This window comes from Cherax quadricarinatus, chromosome 5 (genome assembly GCF_038502225.1).
Source record: "Cherax quadricarinatus isolate ZL_2023a chromosome 5, ASM3850222v1, whole genome shotgun sequence".
Lineage (NCBI taxonomy): Eukaryota > Metazoa > Arthropoda > Malacostraca > Decapoda > Parastacidae > Cherax > Cherax quadricarinatus.
In genome coordinates, this window is record NC_091296.1 from 73,708,674 (window position 1) to 73,736,653 (window position 27,980).

Consider the following 27,980-nt stretch of genomic DNA (forward strand, 5'->3'; position numbering starts at 1 on the left):
GTGTCCCTGCTGGATTTCCCTGGAAATCCTTGCTGCCCCTACCCACTTTCCTGGAGAAGTTCATGTGGATGCCCAATGTTAGTAGTATTTGGAGGAAAGAGGATGTTGGATGAGTAATGTAACTGCCTCTTTTAGGGGGCTTTAAAATGCTGATGAAGGGTTTTTTATCTAGGAACTGGGGCTACTCACCCCTTTCTTGGATCAGGACTGAGTATATCTCATTCCCTAATTCCCTAGGGATTAGCATTTCCCCATGACTAATAAAAATGATGCAATGCATATCTGAAATTGGTAGTGTAGTGTGTTGTTCTCAAGCAATCATAACTGTACACTCAAAAGATATCAATACATCAGATAAAAAATCAGGCCTATCTTATCAGAACTGCATAGATTAGCATGACCACAAGTTTTTATCACTTTATCTACTAGTACGAAGGTAAGCGAAACTTTCTTTTCATTCGTAATTCATTGAAATTATGTGTAATTTTAAATGTTGATTTTATTTTTCCTAGAGCCTTAAATATTAATATATATTTTAACGTTGTATAAGCGAAAAGTTCCTCACCAGAATAAAAATATAACGCTACCACAAGTGAGTGATTATCTCAAGGTTTAAAATTTAAGTACGTACTTGCTTATCATTCTTAGTCAACAGTGTGTTGTTGAGATGGGGCCCAGCAGTATTCAGAATAAGTAAGAATTTGATGTACATTTCATAATAACATCCTCAACCAAGACTCCGTGCAGTGTATCTGCTATCTTGAGAATGTGCAAAAGCAAGCAAGCTCTGCAACTGCAATGAGATAAAGAACTTCAGAGTTGAACATCAGGAGCTCTAGCAACATTTATAAGGTATGTATAAGATACAGACCAGCTCTTCATTTGAATATAATAATATGTATACAGTATATTGACAGTGGAGGGATATGTTGTGTATCTTTATACACATATGCTTCTAAGCTGTTGTATTCTGGGCACCTCTGCAAAAACAGTGATTATGTGTGAGTGAGGTGAAAATGTTGAATGATGATGAAAGTATTTTCTTTTTGGGGATTTTCTTTCTTTTTGGGTCACCCTGCCTTGGTGGGAGACTGCCGACTTGTTGAAAAAAAAAAAAAGTATACAGTATAAAAGGAGACACTGAAACAAAAGTTTGTAATATATTTTTGTTGGCATAAGCTTGTGGGCAGTACATAGGAATCTATGGACACTAATGATATTAAATACTACTGTACATCTTTTTCTCCATTTTTTCTGTAAGATTGAAAAACTAACTTTTATCTTATATGTATAGCTATACATACTCTGTAAGGCTATTTTTTAACATTCCTAATAGATCCATTTACTTTTTTGTAACATTGAGCAATTTGAAATGTATTAAATTTCTGATATCACAAACAATAGGAAATAAATCCAAAGGTGGCTTGAAATTACTATGTAGAGGGGCTTATGGATGGTAATCTGGTTGTAATGTGGACTGGGGGACTTGTTTTAAAACTTTATTAATATTAATATTACTTCTTTCTTTCTTTCAACACACTGGCCGTATCCCACTGAGGCGGGGTGGCCCAAAGGGAAAAACGAAAGTTTCTCCTTTTACATTTAGTAATATATACAGGGGAAGGGGTTACTAGCCCCTTGCTCCCGGCATTTTAGTTGCCTCTTACAACACGCATGGCTTACGGAGGAAGAATTCTGTTCCGCTTCCCCATGGAGATAAGAGGAAATAAACAAGAACAAGAACTAGAAAGAAAACAGGAGAAAACCCAGAGGGGTGTGTATATATATATATATGTATGTATATATATATATATATATATATATATATATATATATCTTTCTTTCTTTCTTTCAACACACCGGCCGTATCCCACCGAGGTGGGGTGGCCCAAAAGGAAAAACAAAAGTTTCTCCTTTTACATTTAGTAATATATACAGGAGAAGAGGTTACTAGCCCCTTGCTCCCGGCATTTTAGTCGCCTCTTACAACACGCATGGCTTACGGAGGAAGAATTCTGTTCCACTTCCCCATGGAGATAAGAGGAAATAAACAAGAATAAGAACTAGAAAGAAAATAGAAGAAAACCCAGAGGGGTGTGTATATATGTGCTTGTACATGTATGTGTAGTGTGACCTAAGTGTGAGTAGAAGTAGCAAGACATACCTGAAACCTTGCATGTTTATGAGACAGAAAAATGGACACCAGCTATCCTACCATCATGTAAAACAATTACAGGCTTACATTTTACACTCATTTGGCAGGACGGTAGTACCTCCCTGGGCGGTTGATGTCTATCAACCTACTACCTAGAATTAATATTACTATTATCATGTATTTTTTACATGTCATCCATCTCCCACCAAGGCAGGGTGACCCAAAAAGAAAGAAAAACCCCAAAAGAAAGAAAAAAAACTTTCATCATCATTCAACACCTTCACTATCACTCATACATCATAACTGTCTTTGCAGAGGTGCTCAGATATAACAGTTTAGATGTCCCTCCAAACTGCCAATATCACAACCCCTCCTTTAAAGTGCAGGTATTGTACAGTACATCCCATTTCCAGGACTCAAGTCTGACTAACCAGTTTCCCTGAATCCCTTCACAAAATATTACCCTGCTCACACCCCAACAGCTTGCCAGGTCCCAAAAACCTTTCACCTCCATCCTCTCCTATCTAACATGCTCATGCACACTTGCTGGAAGTCCAAGCCTCTCACCCACAAAAACTCCTTTACCCCCTCCCTTCAGCCTTTTCAAGAATGACCCCTACCCCACCTTCCTTCCCCTACAGATTTATATGCTTTCCAAGTCATTTTACTTTATTCCATTCTCTCTAAATGACCAAACCACCTCAACAACCTCTCTTCAGCCCTCTGACTAATACTTTTAGCAACTCCACACCTCCTCCTAATTTCCATACTACGAATTTTCTGCATAATAGTTACACCACATATTGCCCTTAGACATGACATCTCTACTGCCTTCAGCCTCCTCCTTGCTGCAGCATTTACAACCCATGCTGCACACCCATATAAGAGTGTTGGTACCACTATACTCTTGTACATTCACTTTTTTGCCTCCATGGATAACATTTTTTTTTGTCTCCACAGATACCTATTATGTACTGGAGTGCAATAAAATTAATGAATTCAGAGACAATTCACTCAGAAATGTTCAAGATTTGTCAAAGTATTTTATCCACAGTGGTATATTACAAACCATTCTGGAAAAATTCCTTGACTTTGCTCACTGTAAATAAAGCATTATCATGTGTGTGTGCTTGGGTGTGTGCTTGTGTGTGTGTTTGCATGTTTATTTGTGTGTTCGTGTGTGTGTGCATGTGTGTGCATGTGTGTGTGTGTGTGTGTGTGTGTGTGTGTGTGTGTGTGTGTGTGTGTGTGTGTGTGTGTGTGTGTGTGTGTGTGTGTGTGTGTGTGTGTACTCACCTATTTGTGGTTGCAGGGGTCGATTCATAGCTCCTGGCTATGTGTGTGTGTGTGTGTGTGTGTGTGTGCACACACACACATGTACTCACCTAGTTGTGGTTGCAGGAGTCGATTCACAGCTCCTGCCTCTGCCTCTTCACTGGTCACTACTAGGTCACTCTTCCTGCTCCATGAACTTTATCATACCTCTTCTTAAAGCTATGTATGGATCCTGCCTCCACTACATCACTTCCCAGACTAATCCACTTTCTGACAACTCTGTGACTAAAGAAACACTTCTTAGCATCCCTGTGATTCATATGAGTCTTTCAGTTTCCAACAGTGACCTGTTGTTGTGTCCCATCTCTTGAACATCCTCTCTCTTTTCCACCTTGTCGATTCCTCTCAGTATTTTATATGTTGTTATCATATCCCCCCATCTCTCCTGTCTTTCAGTGTCGTCAGGTCGATTTCCCTTAACCTCTCCTTGTAGAACACACCCCTTTGCTCTGGGACTAGTCTTGTTGCAAACCTTTGCACTTTCTCTAGTTTCTGTACATTCTTGGCTAAGTGTGGGTCCCAAACTGGTGCTGCATACTCCAAAATGAGCCTAACATACACAGTGTACACGGTCCTGAACGATTCCTTATTAAGATGTCGGAATGTTCTTAGGTTTGCTAGGAGCCCATATGCTGCAGCAGTTATTTAGTTGATGTGCGCCTCAGGAGATGTGCCCGGTGTTATACTCACCCCAAGATCCTTTTCTTTGAGCGAGGTTTGTAGTCTCTGGCCCTCTAGACTGTACTCCGTCTGCAGTCTTCTTTGCCCTTCCCCCAGTCTTCATGACTTTGCACTTGGTGGAGTTGAACTCCCAGAGCCAATTGCTGGACCAGGCCTGCAGCCTGTCCAGATCCCTTTGTAGTTCTGCCTGTCCTCATCCGATTGAATTCTCATCAACTTGTGCTTATGTGTGTGTGTACTCACCTATTTGTGGTTGCAGGGGTCAAGACATAGCTCCTCATGTGTGCTCATGCATGTGCACACTCGTTTGTGTGTGTACTTATGTGTGTTCCTATGTGTGAGTACGCTTGTTTGTGTGTGTGCTCATGTGTGTGTTTGTGTGTGTGTTCTCGTGTGTGTGTGTGCACACACACTTATTTATCCTTTTTTTCATAAAATATGTATTACTTATTACCAAATCTCCTACTACACATAGTTCAATTAAAGACTCCCCATTTTCATTTACCCCTGGTACCCCTAATTCATCTACTACTCCCTCCACAGTATTTTTACCCACTTTATTACTGAAATCACCAACCACAAGTACTCTTTCACTTGGTTCAAAACTCCTCACGCGCTCACCCAACATTTCCCAAAATCTCTCTCTCTCTCTCTCTCTCCTCTACACTTCTCACTTCTCCAGGTGTATACACACCTAAATAACAAAAAAAGGCACAATACCGTGACTGGAATGATACACAAATAACCCGCACATAAAAGAGAGAAGCTTATGACGACGTTTCGGTCCGACTTGGACCATTTACAAAGTCACAAAGTGACTTTGTAAACGGTCCAAGTCGGATCGAAACGTCGTCGTAAGCTTCTCTCTTTTATGTGCGGGTTATTTGTGTATGTATACACACCAGGAGGCCTGGTCACAGACCGGGCCGCGGGGGCGTTGACCCCCGGAACTCTCTCCAGGTAAACTCCAGGTAAACTTACTATAACCCACTTTTCACATGTAGCCCTTATTTTGCTCCACATAATCCTTGAATTTATACATTTATATCCCCTCTTTTCCTGCCATAACTTATCCTTGAATATTATTGATACTCTTTCCTTAGCTCTAACTCTATTAGAAACCCCCGACCTAATCCCATTTATTTCTCCCCACTAAAACTCTCCTACCCCCTTCAGTTTTGTCTCACTTAGAGCCAGAACAGCTAGCTTCTTTTCATTCATAACATCCACAATCATCTCTTTCTTATCATTCACACTACATCCACGACTTTCAAATATCCAACTTTGACACTTTTCTTTTTCTTTTTAGTAAGCTATATCGGAAAAAAGGTTACTAGTCCACTGCTCCCAGCATTTCAGTTGACTTTTACAACATGCATGGCTTACAGAGGAAAGATTCTTATTTCACTTCCCCATGGATATAAAAGGAAAAGTAATAAGAACAACAACTATTAAGATAAAATCAAAGAAAACTCAGACGAGTGTGTATACATAAATGTGTGGTTTAGAAAGACACGTAAGCAAACACTATAACATATTTATTAGAAAACGTTTCGGTCCTGGGACCTTGATCACTTCTAACATACAGAGGTAGAAAGACATTATATATATAGGCGGAGAGTGAGATGTGACGCACGTGACCTGAGGAATGTCATAAGAACATAAGAATGGAGGAACACTGCAGAAGGCCTACTGGCCCATGCGAGGCAGGTCCTTATCAAAACAACCTCTGCCTATGATGAGGACGGGTAGACGATGAAATCATGTGACTCCTGTGTTGTTGGGTTGGTGCTGCTTAAGTTCACATAAATGTGTACATACATGTGTAGTGTGACCCAAGTGTAAGAAGAAGTACCAAGACATAACTGAAATCTTGCACGTTTATGAGACAGAAAAAAGACACCAGCAGTCCTACTATCATGCAAAACAAATACAGTGGACCCCCGGTTAACGATATTTTTTCACTCCAGAAGTATGTTCAGGTGCCAGTACTGACCGAATTTGTTCCCATAAGGAATATTGTGAAGTAGATTAGTCCATTTCAGACCCCCAAACATACACGTACAAACGCACTTACATAAATACACTTACATAATTGGTCGCATTCGGAGGTAATCGTTATGCGGGGGTCCACTGTACAGGCTTCCATTTTACACTCATTTGGCAGTGCCATAGTACCTCCCTGGACGGTAAATTATATCCATGTATTACCTGGAGTTTACCTGGAAAGGGTTCCAGGGGTCAACGCCCCCGCGGCCCTGTCTGTGACCAGGCCTCCTGGTGGATCAGAGCCTGATCAACCAGGCTGTTACTGTTGGGTGCATGCAAACCAACGTACGAACCGCAGCCCGGCTGGTCAGGTACTGACTCTAGGTGCCTGTCCAGTGCCTGCTTGAAGACAGCCAGGGGATCATTGGTAATCCCCCTTATGTATGCTGGGAGGCAATTGAACAGTCTTGGGCCCCTGACATTTATTGTGTTGTCTCTTATTGTGCTAGTGGCACCCCTGCTTTTCACTGGGGGGATGTTGCATCGTCTGCAGAGTCTTTTGCTTTCATAGGGAGTGATTTTTGTGTGCAAGTTTGGTACTAATCCCTCTAGGATTTTCCAAGTGTATGTGAGCATGTATCTTTCCCACCTGTGTTCTAGGGAGTACAGGTTGAGGAACTTCAAGCGTTCCCAGTAATTTAGGTGTTTTATCACAGTCATGCGTGCCGTGAAGGTTCTCCGTACGTTTTCTAGGCAGCAATTTCGCCTGCCTTGAAAGGTGCTGTTAGTGCGCAACAATATTCCAGCCTAGACAGAACAAGCAACCTGAAGAGTGTCATCATGGGCTTGGCATCCCTAGTTTTGAAGGCTCTCATTATCCATCCTGTCATTTTTCTAGCACATGCAATTGATACAATGTTATGGCCTTTGAAGGTGAGATCTTCTGACATGGTCACTCCCAGGTCTTTTACATTAGTGTTTTGCTCTATTGTGTGGTTGGAATTTGTTTTATACTCTGATGTAGTGTTGATTTCCTCACATTTTCCATATCGGAGTAATTGAAATTTCTCATCATTGAATTTCATGTAGTTTTTTGTGGCCCATTTAAAGATTTGGTTGATGTCCACCTGAAGTCTTGCGGTGTCTTCAATGGAGGACACTGTCATGCAAATTCAGGTGTCATCTGCAAAGGAAGACATGGTGCTGTGGCTTATATCCCTGTCTATGTCAGATATGAGGATGAGGAACAAGATGAGAGTGAGTACTGTGCCTTGTGGAACAGAGTTTTTCACTGTAGCCCCCTTAGACTTTACTCTGTTTACTACTTCTCTTTGTGTTCTATTGGTTAGGAAATTATAGATCCTTCTACCAACTTTTCCTGTTATTCCTTTTTCACTCATTTTGTGTGCTGTTACACCATGATCACACTTGTCAAAGGCTTTTGCAAAGTCTGTGTATATTACATCTGCATTTTGTTTATTTTCTAGAGCATCCAGGACCTTGTCATAGTGGTCCAGTAGTTGGGACAGACAGGAGCAACCTGCTCTAAACACATGCTGCTCTGAGTTGTCATATCTGTGTGCCTCTGCCAAGACTGATTATATGGGAATGATGGTGAAAGTGTTTCTTTCTTTTTTGTACTTACTTGGTGTGACAGTATAAAAGGGAGATAGCAATGTACTGCATCCAGCAAGTGTGTATATGTTAGATAGGAGTGAGCGGAAGCAAGGGGTTTTTATGACTTGTCATGCTGTTGCGGCAAGTACATTGCCTGCACCCTAAAGAAGGGGTTGGGGATATTGCAGTTTGGAAGTTTAACCGAGCTGTAGTGTTGGCACACCTCTGGCAAGACAGTGATAGAATGAGTGATAGTGAAATGTTTCTTCTTTTCTGGGTCACCCGACTTTGATGGGAAACAGCCAGGGTGTTAAAAAAGTAAAAAAAAAAAAAAATAATAGGACATGTTTTAGTTTGTATTTATTCTGTGCAGCTATGTATATACAAGGAAGATTGCAATGGATAAAGTCTAATGTATTATAGTACAGGCATTTGTATACTGATCTCTAAGTTTGAAAATGGATTATTTATTGTAGAAAAAATGTACAATTATTAAGCAAGAAAACTGAGTGGCATATTTTTTCTTGTGTGAGATGATTTATATATATTAGAATTTTGGAGCATTTTAGGTGTCTTTGTATCACATAAGTGGAGTCTGAGTGGTAGTCATGATATAAGTTTTTGGGTCATTTCAAGGGTTTTTGTCTTTTTCAGTTGTGTTCTTTGAGTGGCTATGGCTGTACGGAAACAGTTTAATGCCCTGCTTCTGGGCCTAGTAGAGGTGACCAAGGGCATGGGTGATCACACCAGGGAGCAGAGGGTTACAGTGGCTCAACAGTGTCACAATGCTGTATGTCATGGAGACAGAAGTTCGACAGGTATTCTGGGACGTCTTGAGACCGGTAGTATGGGTGTAGACATCCACTTAGAGAAGGATGCCATACAGGTTCTCAATGGTGATTACCTGGTAAGGCCAATGTATGCTCAACTGTATCTTTCGGAAGACATTTGCAATTTCCTTAATTCCTGGCTTATATGCTACAATAGTCTGGCATGTCTCAGGGATCATTGACTTTGAATTCATTCAGTAGCATGTTGACCTAAGATTTGTTCTCTGAATTTGATTAAAATTTGATTAAAATAAATTTGATTAAAATAAATTAAACCCTTATTTAAGGAATTATTTCAAGGATAGAAAATGAGCAGATATTTATTCAGCATGGTTGGCTTATAAATAACCCACCCTCTTAATTACCAATTAAAAGATGCATTACAAATGAAAAGTTACTAAGAGTAAATTCTGGATTTTAAAAACACAGCCTAAACTTAAGTCAATGAAAAAAATTATTTGGTAGGAGATGGTCTTAAAAAAATTGCTATGATATCATAAGTCTTTGGTTAAGTTTTGTAAACTTCACATACAGCACTGACAGTCATGACAAATTCCTGATAAATTATTTGTCAGTCCTCAGAGTTGAAGTAAAGAAAAATTTACTGGAAAAGATTGAATTTACTTTTAAGAGAGCAGTAACATATGATAAAATGTTTTTTAATTATCAAATGTTTTATGAACAATCACAGGGCATATGCACCAATAGATGTATTTAATGTATACATGAAGGTTATACAGCCTCTCCTCACTTAACGATAGGGTTTCATTCCTAAGACCACATTGGTAAATGAATTCATCACTCAGTGAGGAGCATACTATAATGGTAGTGGGTTTGTATCAACCATCTTTGATATTGTTTTAATATCACCTTTGCACCATTTATAATATATCTGGTATATTTTGTAAGTTTATACACAAATGTACTGTATAGTGTAATAAACAGAATACAGGAAATCAGCTCTAATATACATTATTTAGGTATGCATACTGGTCAGAGAGCCCATTGTAAGTCCAAGTCGTCGGTAAACGAGTACATTGCTAAACGAGGAGAGGCTGTACAGTAATTAAAAATAAGGTAAAATTCAGTCTTAATCTACCACTGAAGTTGATAAACATTAACTTTAGCATACTTTGCAGAAATCCAATAAAACTTCTCCTCACTTAGCGATGTACTCGTTTACCAACAACTCGGACTTACGACGGGCTCTCTGACCAGTATGCATACCTAAATAATGTATATTAAGAGCTGATTTCCTCTATTCTGTTTATTACAATATACAGTACACTACTGTATAAACATTTAAAAATATACCAGAAATGTTATAAATGGTGCAAAGGTGACATTAAAACAACATCAAAGATGGTTGACACAAACCCACTACCATTATAGTATGCTCCTCACTTAGCTATGAATTTGTTTACCGATGTGGTCTTAGGAATGAAACTCCGTCGCTAAATGACGAGAGGCTGTACAGCCGTTCCATACGAATTTGTGTGTTTCCATATTCATGGATTTCAATCATGCAGCGTTTTTACTGAGAGGAAGCCAGGAATAGCTTCAGTTATCCAGCATTTTTCTGACTCAGTGGCTTTACACACCTAAATCTCTGTTTTTTTATATTCTGATCGTTATTTCTTCTAAATTTAATATCTTTCTTTCAACACACCGGCCGTATCCCACCGAGGCGGGGTGGCCCAAAAGGAAAAACAAGTTTCTCCTTTTACATTTAGTAATATATACAGGAGAAGAGGTTACTAGCCCCTTGCTCCCAGCATTTTAGTTGCCTCTTACAACACGCATGGCTTACGGAGGAAGAATTCTGTTCCACTTCCCCATGGAGATAAGAGGAAATAAACAAGAATAAGAACTAGAAAGAAAACAGAAGAAAACCCAGAGGGGTGTGTATATATGTGCTTGTACATGTATGTGTAGTGTGACCTAAGTGTAAGTAGAAGTAACAAGATATACCTGAAATCTTGCATGTTCATGAGACAGAAAAAAGGACACCAGCAATCCTACCATCATGTAAAACAATCACAGGCTTTCGTTTTACACTCACTTGGCAGGACGGTAGTACCTCCCTGGGCAGTTGCTGTCTACCAACCTACTACCTACATAAATTTAATATATCAGAGAGATATAATCTTTCAAACATAAAATGAATCCTAATCTGGGAAAAAATTGCTCTTTGGATTTAATTCGGTAACATTCACAGTTTCTAGTATCTTAAGACCTTTAAAACTGTAAATTGTGAATCTGCAGGGACAAATGTATTGTATTAGACAGCTATCACCAATCTACTTCCCTTTATAACTGTTTTTGTGTGGCCCTCAAGATGCATTAGACTTCACTGATCTCACAGTAAAGTTAATTTCAAATCAGGTTTGACACACATGATCATGATAGAAAATAAGTAAGATGAATTATAGAATACAGTTGATTGCAAAAAAGAAGTATATCTGCACACTGCATTTTCATCCAAGTGCATTCTCTAAACCAGAACCAAATGTATATGTTAGTACACAAATTCTTGGGTCACCCTACCTCAGTGGGAGAGAGATAGTCTGTTAAAAAAAAAAAAAAAAAAAAAAAATTTATATAAATCTCCTACTGTCTGGTGAAACTTAAATCTCCCACTGTTTGGTGAGACACAAATCTCCCACTGTTTGGTAAGACATAAATCTACCACTGTTTGGTGAGATAAATACTCTTACTGTATGGTGAGCCCACATGAACTAATGGATATTTCTGCCATAATCAAAGAAATAGCAACTGCACTGGGATAAGTATCCTTACATGTACAGCACCTCTTCACCTAGCATCAGATAAATATCTGGGCTTTGGTCTTCTTATGCATTATCTTCTTATCACATTAAATAAACATATTTTTACCACTTGTATTTTTTCTCGTATTTTAAACAAGATAAAATGTATCCTCGAATTTCAGTTTCTTATATACTGTATAAGTTTACTGATGATATTAATATTGTTGTCAATTTTCACTTGCTTTGGTTGAAATTTTGGGCATTAAATGCTGTGCACAAATAACCTACACTTGGTAGAATGTCATCAAAAGATGTCATTTCAGTCCAAGTTGGACCAAAATATTGTCACAAGTTTCATTTTCCCAAGTGCAGGCACAATACTGTTCCAGTCACAGTATTGTGCATTTTTATTCACTAAATAGAGTACTGTACCTATATCTGGGTCTCACTTTGTGTTCTTTGAAGTGCATTACCCTTGCAAATTTTAAACTTTAATGTGGTCCACTTGAATAAAAAAAACTTTGTGATCCCTGAATCAGACAATTCTTGCATTGAGTAGAAGTTAACTCAGCATGTTTACTATTAGAAAAAAAATAGTAAGACTGCCAAAAGATAATTATTCCTGAGTATTACTGGTGGCAGTACCTTAAAACATTCAAAATGTGTGTAAGACATCATGGACTTGAAAATCCAGGTGGCATTCTCACAACTCTATCCCTGCATAACAATGGTAATTAAGGATTTATTTATAGATATATATATATATATATATATATATATATATATATATATATATATATATATATATATATATATATATATATATATATATATATATATATATATATATATATATATATATATATATATATATATATATATATATATATATATATACATATATATATATATATATATATAAGTACAATGCCTGCACTTTAAAGGATGGGTTTGGGATATTGGCAGTTTGGAGGGATATGTTGTGTATCTTTATATGTGTATGCTTCTAGACTGTTGTATTCTGAGCACCTCTGCAAAAACAGTGATAATGTGCGAGTGTGGTGAAAGTGTTGAATGATGATGAAAGTATTTTCTTTTTGGGGATTTTCTTTCTTTTTTGGGTCACCCTGCCTCGGTGGGAGACGGCCGACTTGTTAAAAAAAAAAATATATATATATATATATATATATATATATATATATATATATATATATATATATATATATATATATATATATATATTTATATATATTTAACAAGTCGGCCGTCTCCCACCAAGGCAGGGTGACCCAAAAAGAAAATACTTTCATCATCATTCAACACTTTCACCTCACTCACACATAATCACTGTTATTGCAGAGGTGCTCAGAACACAACAGTTTAAAAGCATATACGTATAAAGATACACAACATATCCCTCCAAACTGCTAATATCCCGAACCCCTCCTTTAGAGTGCAGGCATTGTACTTCCCATTTCCAGGACTCAAGTCTGGCTATATAAAAAATAACCTGTTTCCCTGAATCCCTTCACTAACTATATATATATATATATACAGCAGGGCCCCGCTTTACGGCGTTCCGCTAATACGGACATTTCAAATTATGACCAAAACTCGCTATACGGCTCCCCCCACCTGTCTTTCTAATACGGTCACAGCGTCACAGTGGCCCACCGAGTTTGTTTACATTCTCCCTGAGCACATCTCCTTATTATGTCTGGAAACTTTCCAAAATTTCAAGTGTTTTAAAGTTATTGTATATTTTATATGTATTGTACTTGATAAACTTGTGTACACCTGTACCTAAATAAACTTACACACTGTGCTGGCATGTAGGTACACATTAAAATCACTAAGAGTCTCTCTACTCTTGATGCAATAATAATAATAATAATAATAATAATAATAATAATAATAATAATAGTAATAATAATAATCTCTTGGGCGCATTAATGTCGCATATTATGTTAATATAGACATTTCCCTTAATCTATCTATGATATTTTTTTCAAAATTATATAAGAAACACATTATGTAACACACAAACATGATACATGCACCCACAGTATAAAAATTTATACAAATATATATGAGATGTTTACCAAATGGTTTGTAGAAGTGTCGGAAGAATTACGTTTTCTCTAGCCCGTCACCTGTTACTAGGGATAACTGTAGAAAAATATTCCTTTCGTATGCCTTCACTTTATAGCTATAATTCTGTACTAACTTGTACACAGTGTAAGAGTATTTGTTTCGTGATTTAATTATTATAATAATAATAAAAATATTATAAGGTAAAAGTTTCACAAACTCTTACAAATGTACATGAATGAACTAAAACTGGACACGTATTAATACCGTCTATTTCGCCTGACCGAGTGATCGTCCACAACCTGTTCAGTTTGTTTGTTTACACTGTCTGAGCTCGGTGTATCATTAAATGTTGTATATTACGTTAATATACACATTTTCATTAATCCATCCGTGATATTTTTTTCAAAATTATATAATAAACACGATACATAACATAAATACATAACATATGTGTAGAGAACCTAGGATAACCCAAAAAAGTCAGAGTGACTTTTACTTCCATTGCCTTCACTCAGAGCATCATTTCTTCTCAAAATGATGTTACATCAGAATGGGAGTGTTCTTCTTTATTTATTCTACCGTATCAATGTAGAGACAACCTGTACACAATGTAACTTGTACACAAACCAGACGTGTACACTGTTTACAAAACTTACCTTCGCCTGGTTTGTTTACATAACTCTGCGCCTGTCCTCTCTCATGCACTCATTCTTTCTCTGGTATGGTAGCCTGGCTGACTACCATACATACCACACTTGATTTTTTACAATAAATACTACTCATCTCACCCTATATTTTAAGGTAAGTAATGAGTGAACTGTATATACATTTTATCGTTCTGGGATGCTTAAATATCATAGAATAGTATGTGTGGGTGGGGTGGCCTGGTATGGTAGCCTGGCTGACTACCATACATACCACACTTGATTTCTTACAATAAACACTGCTTGTCTCACCCTAGATTAAGACTATAAATATTTTAAGGTAAGTAATGAGTGTACTATGTGTGTATTGTACTTTTTTATTGTTTTTTGAAGCCTGGTTCTATTGCTAACATAATATATGTTAGTGTAAACTTGTTATCTAGTGTTTGTATGCATTTGTAAGTGGAAAAAAAGGGTGTTCCACTTTACGGCGGTTTCAGCTTTACGGCGGTAGCCTGGAACCTAACCCGCCGTATAAGTGGGGCCCTCCTGTATATGTATATATATATATATATATATATATATATATATATATATATATATATATATATATATATATATATATATATATATATATATACAGTGGACCCCCGGTTAACGATATTTTTTCACTCCAGAAGTATGTTCAGGTGCCAGTACTGACCGAATTTGTTCCCATAAGAAATATTGTGAAGTAGATTAGTCCATTTCAGACCCCCAAACATACACGTACAAACGCACTTACATAAATACACTTACATAATTGGTCGCATTCTGAGGTAATCATTATGCGGGGGTCCACTGTATATATATATATATATATTTATATTCAACAAGTCGGCCGTCTCCCACCGAGGCAGGGTGACCCAAAAAAGAAAGAAAATCCCCAAAAAGAAAATGCTTTCATCATCATTTAACACTTTCACCACACTCACACATAATCACTGTTTTTGCAGAGGTGCTCAGAATACAACAGTTTAGAAGCATATACGTATAAAGATACACAACATATCCCTCCAAACCGCCAATATCCCAAACTCCTCCTTTAAAGTGCAGGCATTGTACTTCACATTTCCAGGACTCAAGTCCGACTATATGAAAATAACCAGTTTCCCTGAATCCCTTCACTAAATATTACCCTGCTCACACTCCAACAGATCGTCAGGTCCCAAGTACCATTCGTCTCCATTCACTCCTATCTAACACGCTCACGCACGCTTGCTGGAAGTCCAAGCCCCTTGCCCACAAAACCTCCTTTACCCCCTCTCTCCAACCCTTTCGAGGACGACCCCTACCTCGCCTTCCTTCCCCTATAGATTTATATGCTTTCCATGTCATTCTACTTTGATCCATTCTCTCTAAATGACCAAACCACCTCAACAATCCCTCTTCTGCCCTCTGACTAATACTTTTATTAACTCCACACCTTTTCCTAATTTCCACACTCCGAATTTTCTGCATAATATTTACACCACACATTGCCCTTAGACAGGACATCTCCACTGCTCCAACCATCTCCTCGCTGCTGCATTTACCACCCAAGCTTCACACCCATATAAGAGTGTTGGTACTACTATACTTTCATACATTCCCTTCTTTGCCTCCATAGATAACGTTTTTTTACTCCACACATACCTCAATGCACCACTCACCTTTTTTCCCTCATCAATTCTATGATTAACCTCATCCTTCATAAATCCATCCACCGACACGTCAACTCCCAAGTACAGTGGACCCCCGCATAACGATATTAATCCGTTCCTGAGAGCTCATTATTATGCGAAATTATCGTTATGCAAATGAATTTTCCCCATAAGAAATAATGGAAATCAAATTAATCCATGCAAGACACCCAAAAGTATGAAAAAAAAATTTTTACCACATGAAATATACATTTTCCTACACACAAAGAGAAGGATACATGCACAATAGTAGAGTAGTACATGCACAATATATATTGTGCATGTACTACTCTACTGAATGAAGAATAAATGACACTTACCTTTATTGAAGATGCAGCAATGACTGATGAGACACTGTGTCCTGGGAGTGCCTTTTCCTCCTGAGTACTGTAGGTCCTGTTCGGCATTTTCTTCCAGAACAGGCCTTATCACACTGTGTATGCCACTACGATTCTTAAATCTTTCAAACCAACCTTTGCTGGCTTTAAATTCACCAGTATGAGCACTAATTCCAGGCATTTTTCCCTGTTCACCTGGGCGTTAGTCGACTGGTGTGGGTTGCATCCTGGGAGATAAGATTAAGGACCCCAATGGAAATAAGTTAGACAGTCTTCGATGACACTGACTTTTTTGGGTTATCCTGGGTGGCTAACCCTCTGGGGTTAATTGTTTCTTGGTATTCTCAATAAGCCACACCAACAACGGTGCTACAGCAGCAGCAGCAGCAGCAGCAGCTGACAGTGCTACAGCAGTAGCAGCAGCTGACAGTGCTACAGTAGCAGCTGACAGTGCTACAGCAGCAGCAGATGGTGCTACAGCAGCAGCAGACGGTACTACAGCAGCAGCAGCAGCTGACGGTGGTAGAGCAGCAGCAGCAGCTGTCGGTGCTACAGCAGCAGCAGCAGCAGCTGACAGTGCTACAGCAGCAGCAGCAGCAGCTGACAGTGCAGCAGCAGCAGCTGACAGTGCTACAGCAGCAGCAGACGGTGCTACAGCAGCAGCAGCAGCTGACGGTGGTACAGCAGCAGCAGCAGCTGACGGTGCTACAGCAGCAGCAGCAGCAGCTGACAGTGCTACAGCAGCAGCAGCATCAGCAGTTGACCATGATACCACAGTATTTCGATAATATTTCTCACCCTTTTTACCACAGGGTTGGCACTAGAAGCTTTCTTGGGGCCCATGGTCACTTATTTTGCAGATAAAATCACCAAAAACACTGTAATAATACGAAATGTTCCGATTGTATGCTTGGATGTTACCGCGGAGGCTGGCTGGTAAACAATGCCACCGTCGGAACATGTGAGGCTGGCTCAGGCCGCACATTAGACGCGTCTCGGACGAATAGCGTTGAGCGGGTTTTTTAGCGTTATGCGAGGCAAAATCTCAGCGATAAAATGTATCGGTATGCGGATTTAACGTTATGTGATGCCAACGGTATGCGGGGGTCCACTGTATCTGAAAACATTCACTTCTTCCATACTCCTCCTCCCCAATTTGATATCCAATTTTTCTTTATCTAAATCATTTGATACCCTCATCACCTTACTCTTTTCTATGTTCACTTTCAACTTTCTACCTTTACACACATTCCCAAACTCATCCACTAACCTTTGCAATTTTTCTTTAGAATCTCCCATAAGCACAGTATCATCAGCAAAAAGTAACTGTGTTAATTCCCATTTTGAATTTGATTCCCCATAATTTAATCCCACCCCTCTCCCGAACACCCTAGCATTTACTTCTTTTACAACCCCATCTATAAATATATTAAACAACCATGGTGACATTACACATCCCTGTCTAAGACCTACTTTTACCGGGAAGTAGTCTCCCTCTCTTCTACACACCCTAACCTGAGCCTCACTATCCTCATAAAAACTTTTTACAGCATTTAGTAACTTACCACCTATTCCATATACTTGGAACATCTGCCATATTGCCCCCCTATCCACTATCATATGCCTTTTCTAAATCCATAAATGCAATAAAAACTTCCCTATTTCGTAGTTCCCAGCAATCGTAAAATTCGCCAATCATAGGAGTATTTTCGTATAAACATGGACTCGCTTTTCATAGGTTGACTCGCGAGTCGTAGTTCATCCGGGACGCATACGCACGGCGTGAGCCAGGGCGGCAACCAGTCTGGCATTGTTTACCAGTGAGCGAAGGTCCCCTCGCGTGCTCCAGCGAAATATTTCATAATATTCCATTTATTTTAGTGCTTGCAAGTACTAAATAAGCTACCATGGCTCCAAAGAAAGCTCCTAGTGCCAAGCCTGTGGTAAAGAAGGTGAGAAATACGACTGAATTTAAGAAAACCATCATCGAACAGTATGAAAGTGGTACAAGTGTGGCCGAACTGTCCAGGATGTATAAGAAACCCTACACAACCTTATGTTCCATAGTGGCCAAGAAAAATGAAATAAAGGATGCTGTTGTTGCAAAGGGAGTAACTATGCTGACAAAAATGAGATCACCAGTACTGGAAAAGGTTGAGAAGTTATTATTGGTGTGGATAAATGAGAAACAATTAGCAGGAGATACGCTTATGACTTCGTTTATTTGTGAAAAGGCTAGGCAGTTGCATGAAGATTTGGTAAAGAAATTGCCTGCAAATTTAAGGCCAGCAAAGGCTGGTTTGAGAGATTTAAGAACCGTACTGGCATACACAGTGTGATAAGGCATGGTGAGGCTGCCAGTTCGGACCACAAGGCGGCTGAAAAATATGTGCATGAATTCCAGGAGTACATAAACAGTGAAGGACTGAAACCTGAACAAGTGTTCAATTGTGACAAAACAGGCCTCTTTTGGAAGAAAATGCCAAAGAGGACCTTCATTACACAAGGGGAAAAGGCAATGCCAGGACATAAGCCTATGAAAGACAGGCTGACGCTAATGTTCTGCACTAATGCTAGTGGGGATTTCAAAGTGAAGTCATTACTTGTGTACCATTCTGAAAATCTCAGAGTGTTCAGGAAAAACAATGTTATGAAGAGTAAATTGTGTGTGTTTTGGAAATCTAATAGTAAGGCATGGGTCACGAGGGAAATTTTCGTCGAGTGGTTCAATGAAGTGTTTGGCCCTAGTGTGAAGGAGTATCTCCTGGAAAAGAAATTGGATCTCAAGTGCGTGCTAGTAATGGACAATGCACCTGCTCATCCTCCAAACTTGGATGACCTAATTTTCGAGGAGTTTGGGTTCATCACAGTAAAGTTCTTGCCCCCGAATACCACTCCTCTCCTCCAACCCATGGACCAGCAGGTTATTGCAAACTTTAAAAAACTCTACACAAAAGCAATGTTTCACAGATGCTTGACTGTGACCACAGACACTCACTTGGCCCTAAGGGAATTTTGGAGAGAATACTTCAGCATCCTCCACTGCATAACCCTTATAGGTATGGCTTGGGAGGGAGTGACTACCAGGACTTTGAACTCTGCCTGGAGAAAATTGTGGCCAGATTGTGTCAACAAGAGGGATTTTGAAGGATTTGGGGCTGACCCTAATGAGCCTATGTCTGTTGTAAAATTAATTGTGGCACTGGGGAGTTCCATGGGGTTGGATGTGAGTTTGGAGGATGTGGAAGAATTGGTGGAAGACCACAATGAAGAGCTCACCACTGAGGAGCTGCAAGAGCTTCAGCAGGAAGAGCAACACATCGCAGCTCAGAATCTTGCTGCAGAGGAGGAGGAAGAGAGATGGAAGAAGGTGCCTTCTTCAGAAATTAAAGAGATTTTTACTATGTGGGGAAAGATGAAAAGCTTTATGGAGAAACATCACCCTAACAAGGTTGTTGTAAGCCAGGTTGGCAACATGTACAGTGACAAAGTCTTGGGCCATTGTAGGGAAGTGTTAGAGACGCCAGAAACAGAGCTCTCTCCACAGTTATTTTGTGAGACAGGACTCCAGTGACTCTCAAGGTGGTCCTAGTGGCATTAAGAAACAGAGAAGAGAAGCAACCCCAGAAAAGCAAATGGTACCTGAGGTGTTGATGGAAGGGGATTCCCCTTCCAAACTGTAAACAATCCAATCTCTCTCCTCCTCCAGTCTCCCATACACTAAGAAGAATCTCCAATAAAGGTAGGGTGTTATGCTGTTAATGTTTCATTCATCATTTCCCTTTGTATTGTTTATGTACTACATGTATATTTCATGTTAAAAATTTTTTTGTTTTAATACTTCTGGGTGTCAGGAACGGATTAATTGTAGTTACATTATTTCTTATGGGGAAAATTGATTTGTAAATTGTAAATTTTGTTTATAGTAGCTCCTCCAGGAACGGATTAATTACAAACAATGAGGGACCACTGTATATATATATATATATATATATATATATATATATATATATATATATATATATATATATATATATATATATATATATATATATATATATATCTATATATATATATATATATATATATATATATATATATATATATATATATATTATGTCCATGGGGAAGTGGAAAAGAATCTTTCCTCCGTAAGCCATGCGTGTCGTATGAGGCGACTAAAATGCCGGGAGCAATGGGCTAGTAACCCCTTCTCCTGTATACAATTACTAAAAAAGAGAAGAAGAAAAACTTTATAAAACTGGGTTGCTTAAATGTGCGTGGATGTAGTGCGGATGACAAGAAACAGATGATTGCTGATGTTATGAATGAAAAGAAGTTGGATGTCCTGGCCCTAAGCGAAACAAAGCTGAAGGGGGTAGGAGAGTTTCAGTGGGGGGAAATAAATGGGATTAAATCTGGAGTATCTGAGAGAGTTAGAGCAAAGGAAGGGGTAGCAGTAATGTTAAATGATCAGTTATGGAAGGAGAAAAGAGAATATGAATGTGTAAATTCAAGAATTATGTGGATTAAAGTAAAGGTTGGATGCGAGAAGTGGGTCATAATAAGCGTGTATGCACCTGGAGAAGAGAGGAATGCAGAGGAGAGAGAGAGATTTTGGGAGATGTTAAGTGAATGTATAGGAGCCTTTGAACCAAGTGAGAGAGTAATTGTGGTAGGGGACTTGAATGCTAAAGTAGGAGAAACTTTTAGAGAGGGTGTGGTAGGTAAGTTTGGGGTGCCAGGTGTAAATGATAATGGGAGCCCTTTGATTGAACTTTGTATAGAAAGGGGTTTAGTTATAGGTAATACATATTTTAAGAAAAAGAGGATAAATAAGTATACACGATATGATGTAGGGCGAAATGACAGTAGTTTGTTGGATTATGTATTGGTAGATAAAAGACTGTTGAGTAGACTTCAGGATGTACATGTTTATAGAGGGGCCACAGATATATCAGATCACTTTCTAGTTGTAGCTACACTGAGAGTAAAAGGAAGATGGGATACAAGGAGAATAGAAGCATCAGGGAAGAGAGAGGTGAAGGTTTATAAACTAAAAGAGGAGGCAGTTAGGGTAAGATATAAACAGCTATTGGAGGATAGATGGGCAAATGAGAGCATAGGCAATGGGGTCGAAGAGGTATGGGGTAGGTTTAAAAATGTAGTGTTAGAGTGTTCAGCAGAAGTTTGTGGTTACAGGAAAGTGGGTGCAGGAGGGAAGAGGAGCGATTGGTGGAATGATGATGTAAAGAGAGTAGTAAGGGAGAAAAAGTTAGCATATGAGAAGTTTTTACAAAGTAGAAGTGATGCAAGGAGGGAAGAGTATATGGAGAGAAAGAGAGAAGTTAAGAGAGTGGTGAAGCAATGTAAAAAGAGAGCAAATGAGAGAGTGGGTGAGATGTTATCAACAAATTTTGTTGAAAATAAGAAAAAGTTTTGGAGTGAGATTAACAAGTTAAGAAAGCCTAGAGAACAAATGGATTTGTCAGTTAAAAATAGGAGAGGAGAGTTATTAAATGGAGAGTTAGAGGTATTGGGAAGATGGAGGGAATATTTTGAGGAATTGTTAAATGTTGATGAAGATAGGGAAGCTGTGATTTCGTGTATAGGGCAAGGAGGAATAACATCTTGTAGGAGTGAGGAAGAGCCAGTTGTGAGTGTGGGGGAAGTTCGTGAGGCAGTAGGTAAAATGAAAGGGGGTAAGGCAGCCGGGATTGATGGGATAAAGATAGAAATGTTAAAAGCAGGTGGGGATATAGTTTTGGAGTGGTTGGTGCAATTATTTAATAAATGTATGGAAGAGGGTAAGGTACCTAGGGATTGGCAGAGAGCATGCATAGTTCCTTTGTATAAAGGCAAAGGGGATAAAAGAGAGTGCAAAAATTATAGGGGGATAAGTCTGTTGAGTGTACCTGGTAAAGTGTATGGTAGAGTTATAATTGAAAGAATTAAGAGTAAGACGGAGAATAGGATAGCAGATGAACAAGGAGGCTTTAGGAAAGGTAGGGGGTGTGTGGACCAGGTGTTTACAGTGAAACATATAAGTGAACAGTATTTAGATAAGGCTAAAGAGGTCTTTGTGGCATTTATGGATTTGGAAAAGGCATATGACAGGGTGGATAGGGGGGCAATGTGGCAGATGTTGCAAGTGTATGGTGTAGGAGGTAGGTTACTGAAAGCAGTGAAGAGTTTTTACGAGGATAGTGAGGCTCAAGTTAGAGTATGTAGGAAAGAGGGAAATTTTTTCCCAGTAAAAGTAGGCCTTAGACAAGGATGTGTGATGTCACCGTGGTTGTTTAATATATTTATAGATGGGGTTGTAAGAGAAGTAAATGCGAGGGTCTTGGCAAGAGGCGTGGAGTTAAAAGATAAAGAATCACACACAAAGTGGGAGTTGTCACAGCTGCTCTTTGCTGATGACACTGTGCTCTTGGGAGATTCTGAAGAGAAGTTGCAGAGATTGGTGGATGAATTTGGTATGGTGTGCAAAAGAAGAAAATTAAAGGTGAATACAGGAAAGAGTAAGGTTATGAGGATAACAAAAAGATTAGGTGATGAAAGATTGAATATCAGATTGGAGGGAGAGAGTATGGAGGAGGTGAACGTATTCAGATATTTGGGAGTGGACGTGTCAGCGGATGGGTCTATGAAAGATGAGGTGAATCATAGAATTGATGAGGGAAAAAGAGTGAGTGGTGCACTTAGGAGTCTGTGGAGACAAAGAACCTTGTCCTTGGAGGCATAGAGGGGAATGTATGAGAGTATAGTTTTACCAACGCTCTTATATGGGTGTGAAGCGTGGGTGATGAATGTTGCAGCGAGGAGAAGGCTGGAGGCAGTGGAGATGTCATGTCTGAGGGCAATGTGTGGTGTGAACATAATGCAGAGAATTCGTAGTTTGGAAGTTAGGAGGAGGTGCGGGATTACCAAAACTGTTGTCCAGAGGGCTGAGGAAGGGTTGTTGAGGTGGTTCGGACATGTAGAGAGAATGGAGCGAAACAGAATGACTTCAAGAGTGTATCAGTCTGTAGTGGAAGGAAGGCGGGGTAGGGGTCGGCCTAGGAAGGGTTGGAGGGAGGGGGTAAAGGAGGTTTTGTGTGCGAGGGGCTTGGACTTCCAGCAGGCATGTGTGAGCGTGTTTGATAGGAGTGAATGGAGACAAATGGTAAATATATATATATATACAGTGGACCCCCGCATAACGATTACCTCCGAATGCAACCAATTATGTAAGTGTATTTATGTAAGTGCGTTTGTACGTGTATGTTTGGGGGTCTGAAATGGACTAATCTACTTCACAATATTTCTTATGGGAACAAATTCGGTCAGTACTGGCACCTGAACATACTTCTGGAGTGAAAAAAATATCGTTAACCGGGGGTCCACTGTATATATATATATATATATATATATATATATATATATATATATATATATATATATATATATATATATATATATCATATCATATCATATCATATACACAATTTGTTACAATTACAAAATTGTGAATGTCAGATCTGCATTAGAGGTGTGCTTGATTTTTGGTGTCTACACCCTTTGAGGGAGATGCCTTGATGCTTGTGAGGGGTTTTTGATCCAAAGACTTGGATCTACTGTCTCTTTCCTTGGATCAGATCCGATTGTCATACAAAGTTCTGTATGACACTTTAATTATTTCATGGGGAGTTTAGCGTTCCCCATGAAATAATTTTTTTTAACACACAGGTCATCTCCCACCGAGGCAGTGTGATCCGAAAAAGAAAAAACACTATATACACTTTTTTCCTTTTACATTTAGTAATTTATACAGAAGAAGGGGTTACTAGCCCCTTGCTTCCAGCATTTTAGTTGCCCTTATGACACACATGGCTTACTGAGGAAGGATTCATGAAATAAATATATAAAATAAAATAAAAAGTAAAATTTGATGTCCATAGGTGTGCCGCCACGGTTTGAAAGCAATAAGTGTAATGGTTGCCATACGCAAGACCTCTGGTCACGTGGTGTACATCGGATGGTGCCAGAAGAAGGCACAGCGGCTTGCTGTTGTGTTGGACATGTGGTCAGAGCAGGAAGTGGACACGTTTGTTCGAGGTTATAAGGAGACCAAACAGTCGGTGCTTCCCAGGTGAGAGGTGACAGATTCCTGTTTCAGCTACCAACACACAGCCCTATATGTTGTTACTTCCATGTATGGTTTAGCCTTATTACATTGTTATCAATGTTTATTATAATCATCATTAAAGATTTTAAACAATGTGTACTACAGCATGTATGTCTATAATCAGCACTTGCCTCTTGTTCCCTCTTTTATGAACACTCAGGGTTCTAAAAAACCCTGGTCTGTTTGGCTTAAGGCCTATTGATTGCAAGATCATCTTCAAGGCTACAGTTATTCAGCATAGTTTGGTCACTATCAAGGTTTTGTCTGTCTATTTCAGCAATGGATTGTAATGTATGGAAATGCTGAATGACCCAAACTTTTTTTTTAAAGCTCAATTTGCAGTTTGTGCTTTGTGTAAATATAAAATAATAATAATAATAATAATAATAATAATAATAATGATAAGGAGGGGTGTTAATGTTGCAGTTTAAAAACTGTAGTGTAAAGCACCTTTCTGGCAAGACAGTGATGGAGTGAATGATGGTGAAAGTTTTTCTTTTTCGGGCCACCTGCCTTGGTGGGAACCGGCCAGTGTGATAATAAAAATAAAATAAATAATAATAATAATAATAATAATAATATATTTAAGTTATTTTGCATTGTAGTCAAATTTCAGGATTCTTTATGTGCAGAATTCAATTATCCAAAGATTTTACTGATGGGCAACCCACAAGTAGGTTAGATTATCCACAGGTAGGTTTCCTCACAGCACCCATTTTTCATCCTTGGTACACAACTCCTAAATTGAAAACTAATTCATGAGAGTTTATTCAAAATATGCTCAATGCTTTTCCATGCCCAAATCTCTCTTCATTCTTTATATTTTTTAGCAGTTGTCCACATTAGCCAAATTAGAACAATATTTAAAGAGCTATGATACAAAACAGAAAATGAACTCAAACCTGAAATAAATTTATCATGCAGAAATTTTGTCTGATATGCTAATTTTAGACTCATGGGATCTCTAAGCACATAACCCCTCACAAATTTATGGGGTCAACTGTATGTGTTAAGGTTGATTCCAACATTACATTTGTAGTAAACATATACAGAGAACTATTTATCCTCCTACAGGTTATCTTTGAACCTCTCACTCCCTCCAGTTCAGCTTCCAGCTAGAGAGTCTGGAAGAACACCAAGACCCACACTTTCTGCCTCTATCACCCCAACTTTACAGTCTAAAGACAGCCAATCATTACCTTCGCTGCCTCACCTGTCAGATCATATGTCTCAGCTTCACAGCGTTCGATCCTTACCATCACCACCACTGCCTCCTCGAAAGCCTCCTCTCAACCTTTCATTTACTGAGGAACTGACAAGTCCACCAGTACCTCTTCGACCCTGTGTTCTGCCCAAACCATCCCTTGAGAGTCAGCCACCCTCAGAAACCAAACCACCTTTCGAAATCAAACCGCCTCTTGAAAGCAAACCTTCCCGCAGAACTGAAATGCCCATGGCAGCACATCTCCCAACACCAGACCTTTCACCACAGAATGCCATAGAAGCTGTCCAGTGTCATAGGGAAGAACAAATATATAGCACACCAAAGACAATGAAAGCAAAGCTCTTACCTTCGGTGGGGAAAAACAGGGGTGATGCAGTACATGCAAATACTTTTCCCAGCTTGTACACTGGCAATAGCACAAACATTTCTAGAGCCTCTGTGCCAGGTAGCAGTAATAAAGAAAAACGCATTTACAATGTAGCTGCTCCCTCCAACTGCTCAGCTACACCACAGCCCCCTCAGGGAGATCGTAAATCATCTTCAGGTGCTCTACCTTTTGCCCTCACACCAGCTGCAGCAGCTCCGGATAATGACTCAGAATGGCACTCTGAAGATGAAGACGACTTCAATTATGAGAACAATGAAACATACTGTACATTTTTAGGGATAAGTGTAAGAGAATCTGAACGAATTTACATGAAATCTTCAATGATACAACAACAGCCGGAGGAAACTGTCTCTTCACTGGAAGATGATCTTTGTTATTTCCTAAATAATGAATATGATTATATAAGTTGCATTGAACGAATTAAAAATGAAAGAAAGCTGCTTAATCCTGAGCTGCAGTATCTTCTTCGAGGGGCAGAAGCTTTGGCTGAAATTCACAATGATATGTATAGGGAAATGCATGATGGTTACAGGTCTTGCTCTAGAATTGCTTATGCATTTACCTCACGGAAGGATCAGTTGGAGCAATATGCGTATTACTTGATGAATGCACCAAAGATAATTACCCATGTAGAAGACTTGCCAGAGGGGATGAAAGTACTGCTTCCAACACTAAATGAGGATTTAAGAACCTCATGGAAGAGGCTTCACTTCTACTTCATGAGCTTGGAAAAGATGCTAAGCAGGGCCCCACTAGAGGACAGGGAAGCACTCCAAGAGGCTGTGGAAATGCTTCGAGATTTGAATCGTAAAGGGGATTCAGGTATTCTCTTAGATGGAGTCAAAGAGGCTCCTTTTGACCTTCTCCTTTATTGTCCTTTGATTCTACACAATGCCTTCAAAATTAAAGGCCCTTTAACAACAAAGGGCAAAACGGACTATCGTGTCTTATTGTTTCCAGATATAATTGTAGTGACGTTACCAAAGAAAGATCAGTATGAGTATCAAGAACACCTACTCATTAATCAGGTGAATTTTATAGCTGGCAACAGCATCAGCAACAAAGAATTTGATCTTGAAATAGTGCTTGGTGGGTCAAAGAGGAACAAAAAATACATGTTCCGGGCCCCCAGTGTGGAGGTCAGGGATGCCTGGGTGGATGAAATCACACGACTCCTCCATGTAAATGCAGAAAAAATTAAAACACTGGCCACAAAACGTTTTGGATATGCAGATGCAACTGAATGAAACTAAGATCTTAAATCTAAAAGTTACTTTTTCCCTTTTCTGAACAAAGAAAAGAATGCAACAACTTTAAAAGTGGATTTTAATAAAGTTGGTGGTAATTGTGGTAGATACAGTAGTTGTTCAGACACTGGTGTAGCCACTAACACATTTTACTCCTGTGTTAATACACAGTGTTTCATGCACTTGTGTTGACAATGCCTGGCAACCATAATGTCAGAGGCTTGGCAGATTTTGTTAGTTAAAAACTAGGAGCATTCAGGCAAATTATACCCGAAGATGGTAACTTGGGCATATTTTTAAGTGTTTGTGAGGAAGATACTGGTGTAAAAGAGTGCACCCTGGACACTGTACGATACTTAGATGTGGAACTGAACACTGACTGTTTGCTTAGTGTGTGAACTGCCTAAAGTCAAGGAATGTTCAAACAGTGAAATGCCAGGCATAAATGAGCAGTAAACTGCATTTAGAAGTGGCCACTTAACATTGGTGTTGTGACATTCTGTGCTATACTGTGCAGCACTGTGACCCTGTTGGGTTTACTGCTATCTTTTAAATATAAAACTAATGTACTATCCTATGTTATAAGAGTACCATGTTGTAAACTGTTTGACTAATTCTGATCTATATCAATAAATCCTATTTTTAATTGTGTTTGATTTACAAAGAGCCCCCTCTGATGTAACACTTGTATCAGGTGTGGGATTACAGTGACAAAGATGGTTGAATGAGAGACAAAGTTTACCAGAAATCAATACCAGTTAACAGAATCTGGTAAGAA

At 39.0% G+C, this 27,980-nt stretch overlaps 1 protein-coding gene across 2 annotated transcripts; it reads left to right on the top strand.

Annotated features, from left to right (window-relative positions):
- Nucleotides 1-626: 626 nt before the first annotated feature.
- LOC128705722 (uncharacterized) lies at nt 627-27,848 on the top strand. Of its 2 annotated transcripts, XM_070104198.1 has the most exons (4): nt 627-852; nt 8,432-8,684; nt 24,116-24,306; nt 25,417-27,848. In XM_070104198.1, exons 2-4 carry the CDS (start codon nt 8,451-8,453, stop codon nt 27,200-27,202), a joined length of 2,211 nt encoding a protein of 736 aa, XP_069960299.1. In that variant the 5' UTR covers nt 627-852; nt 8,432-8,450; the 3' UTR covers nt 27,203-27,848. The 2 variants fall into 2 exon arrangements, with proteins under 2 accessions (XP_069960299.1, XP_069960307.1); XM_070104206.1 differs by lacking the exon at nt 8,432-8,684.
- Nucleotides 27,849-27,980: the final 132 nt, after the last annotated feature.

What these genes read in the sequence shown, in the direction of transcription:
- LOC128705722 (XM_070104198.1), top strand. Translation starts at nt 8,451, where the DNA reads ATGGCTGTACGGAAACAGTTTAATGCCCTGCTTCTGGGCCTAGTAGAG. An exon ending in TTCTCAATGGTGATTACCTG is followed by an intron (nt 8,685 to 24,115) that starts GTAAGGCCAATG and finishes TGATGTCCATAG; the next exon opens with GTGTGCCGCCACGGTTTGAA. An exon ending in AAACAGTCGGTGCTTCCCAG is followed by an intron (nt 24,307 to 25,416) that starts GTGAGAGGTGAC and finishes ATCCTCCTACAG; the next exon opens with GTTATCTTTGAACCTCTCAC.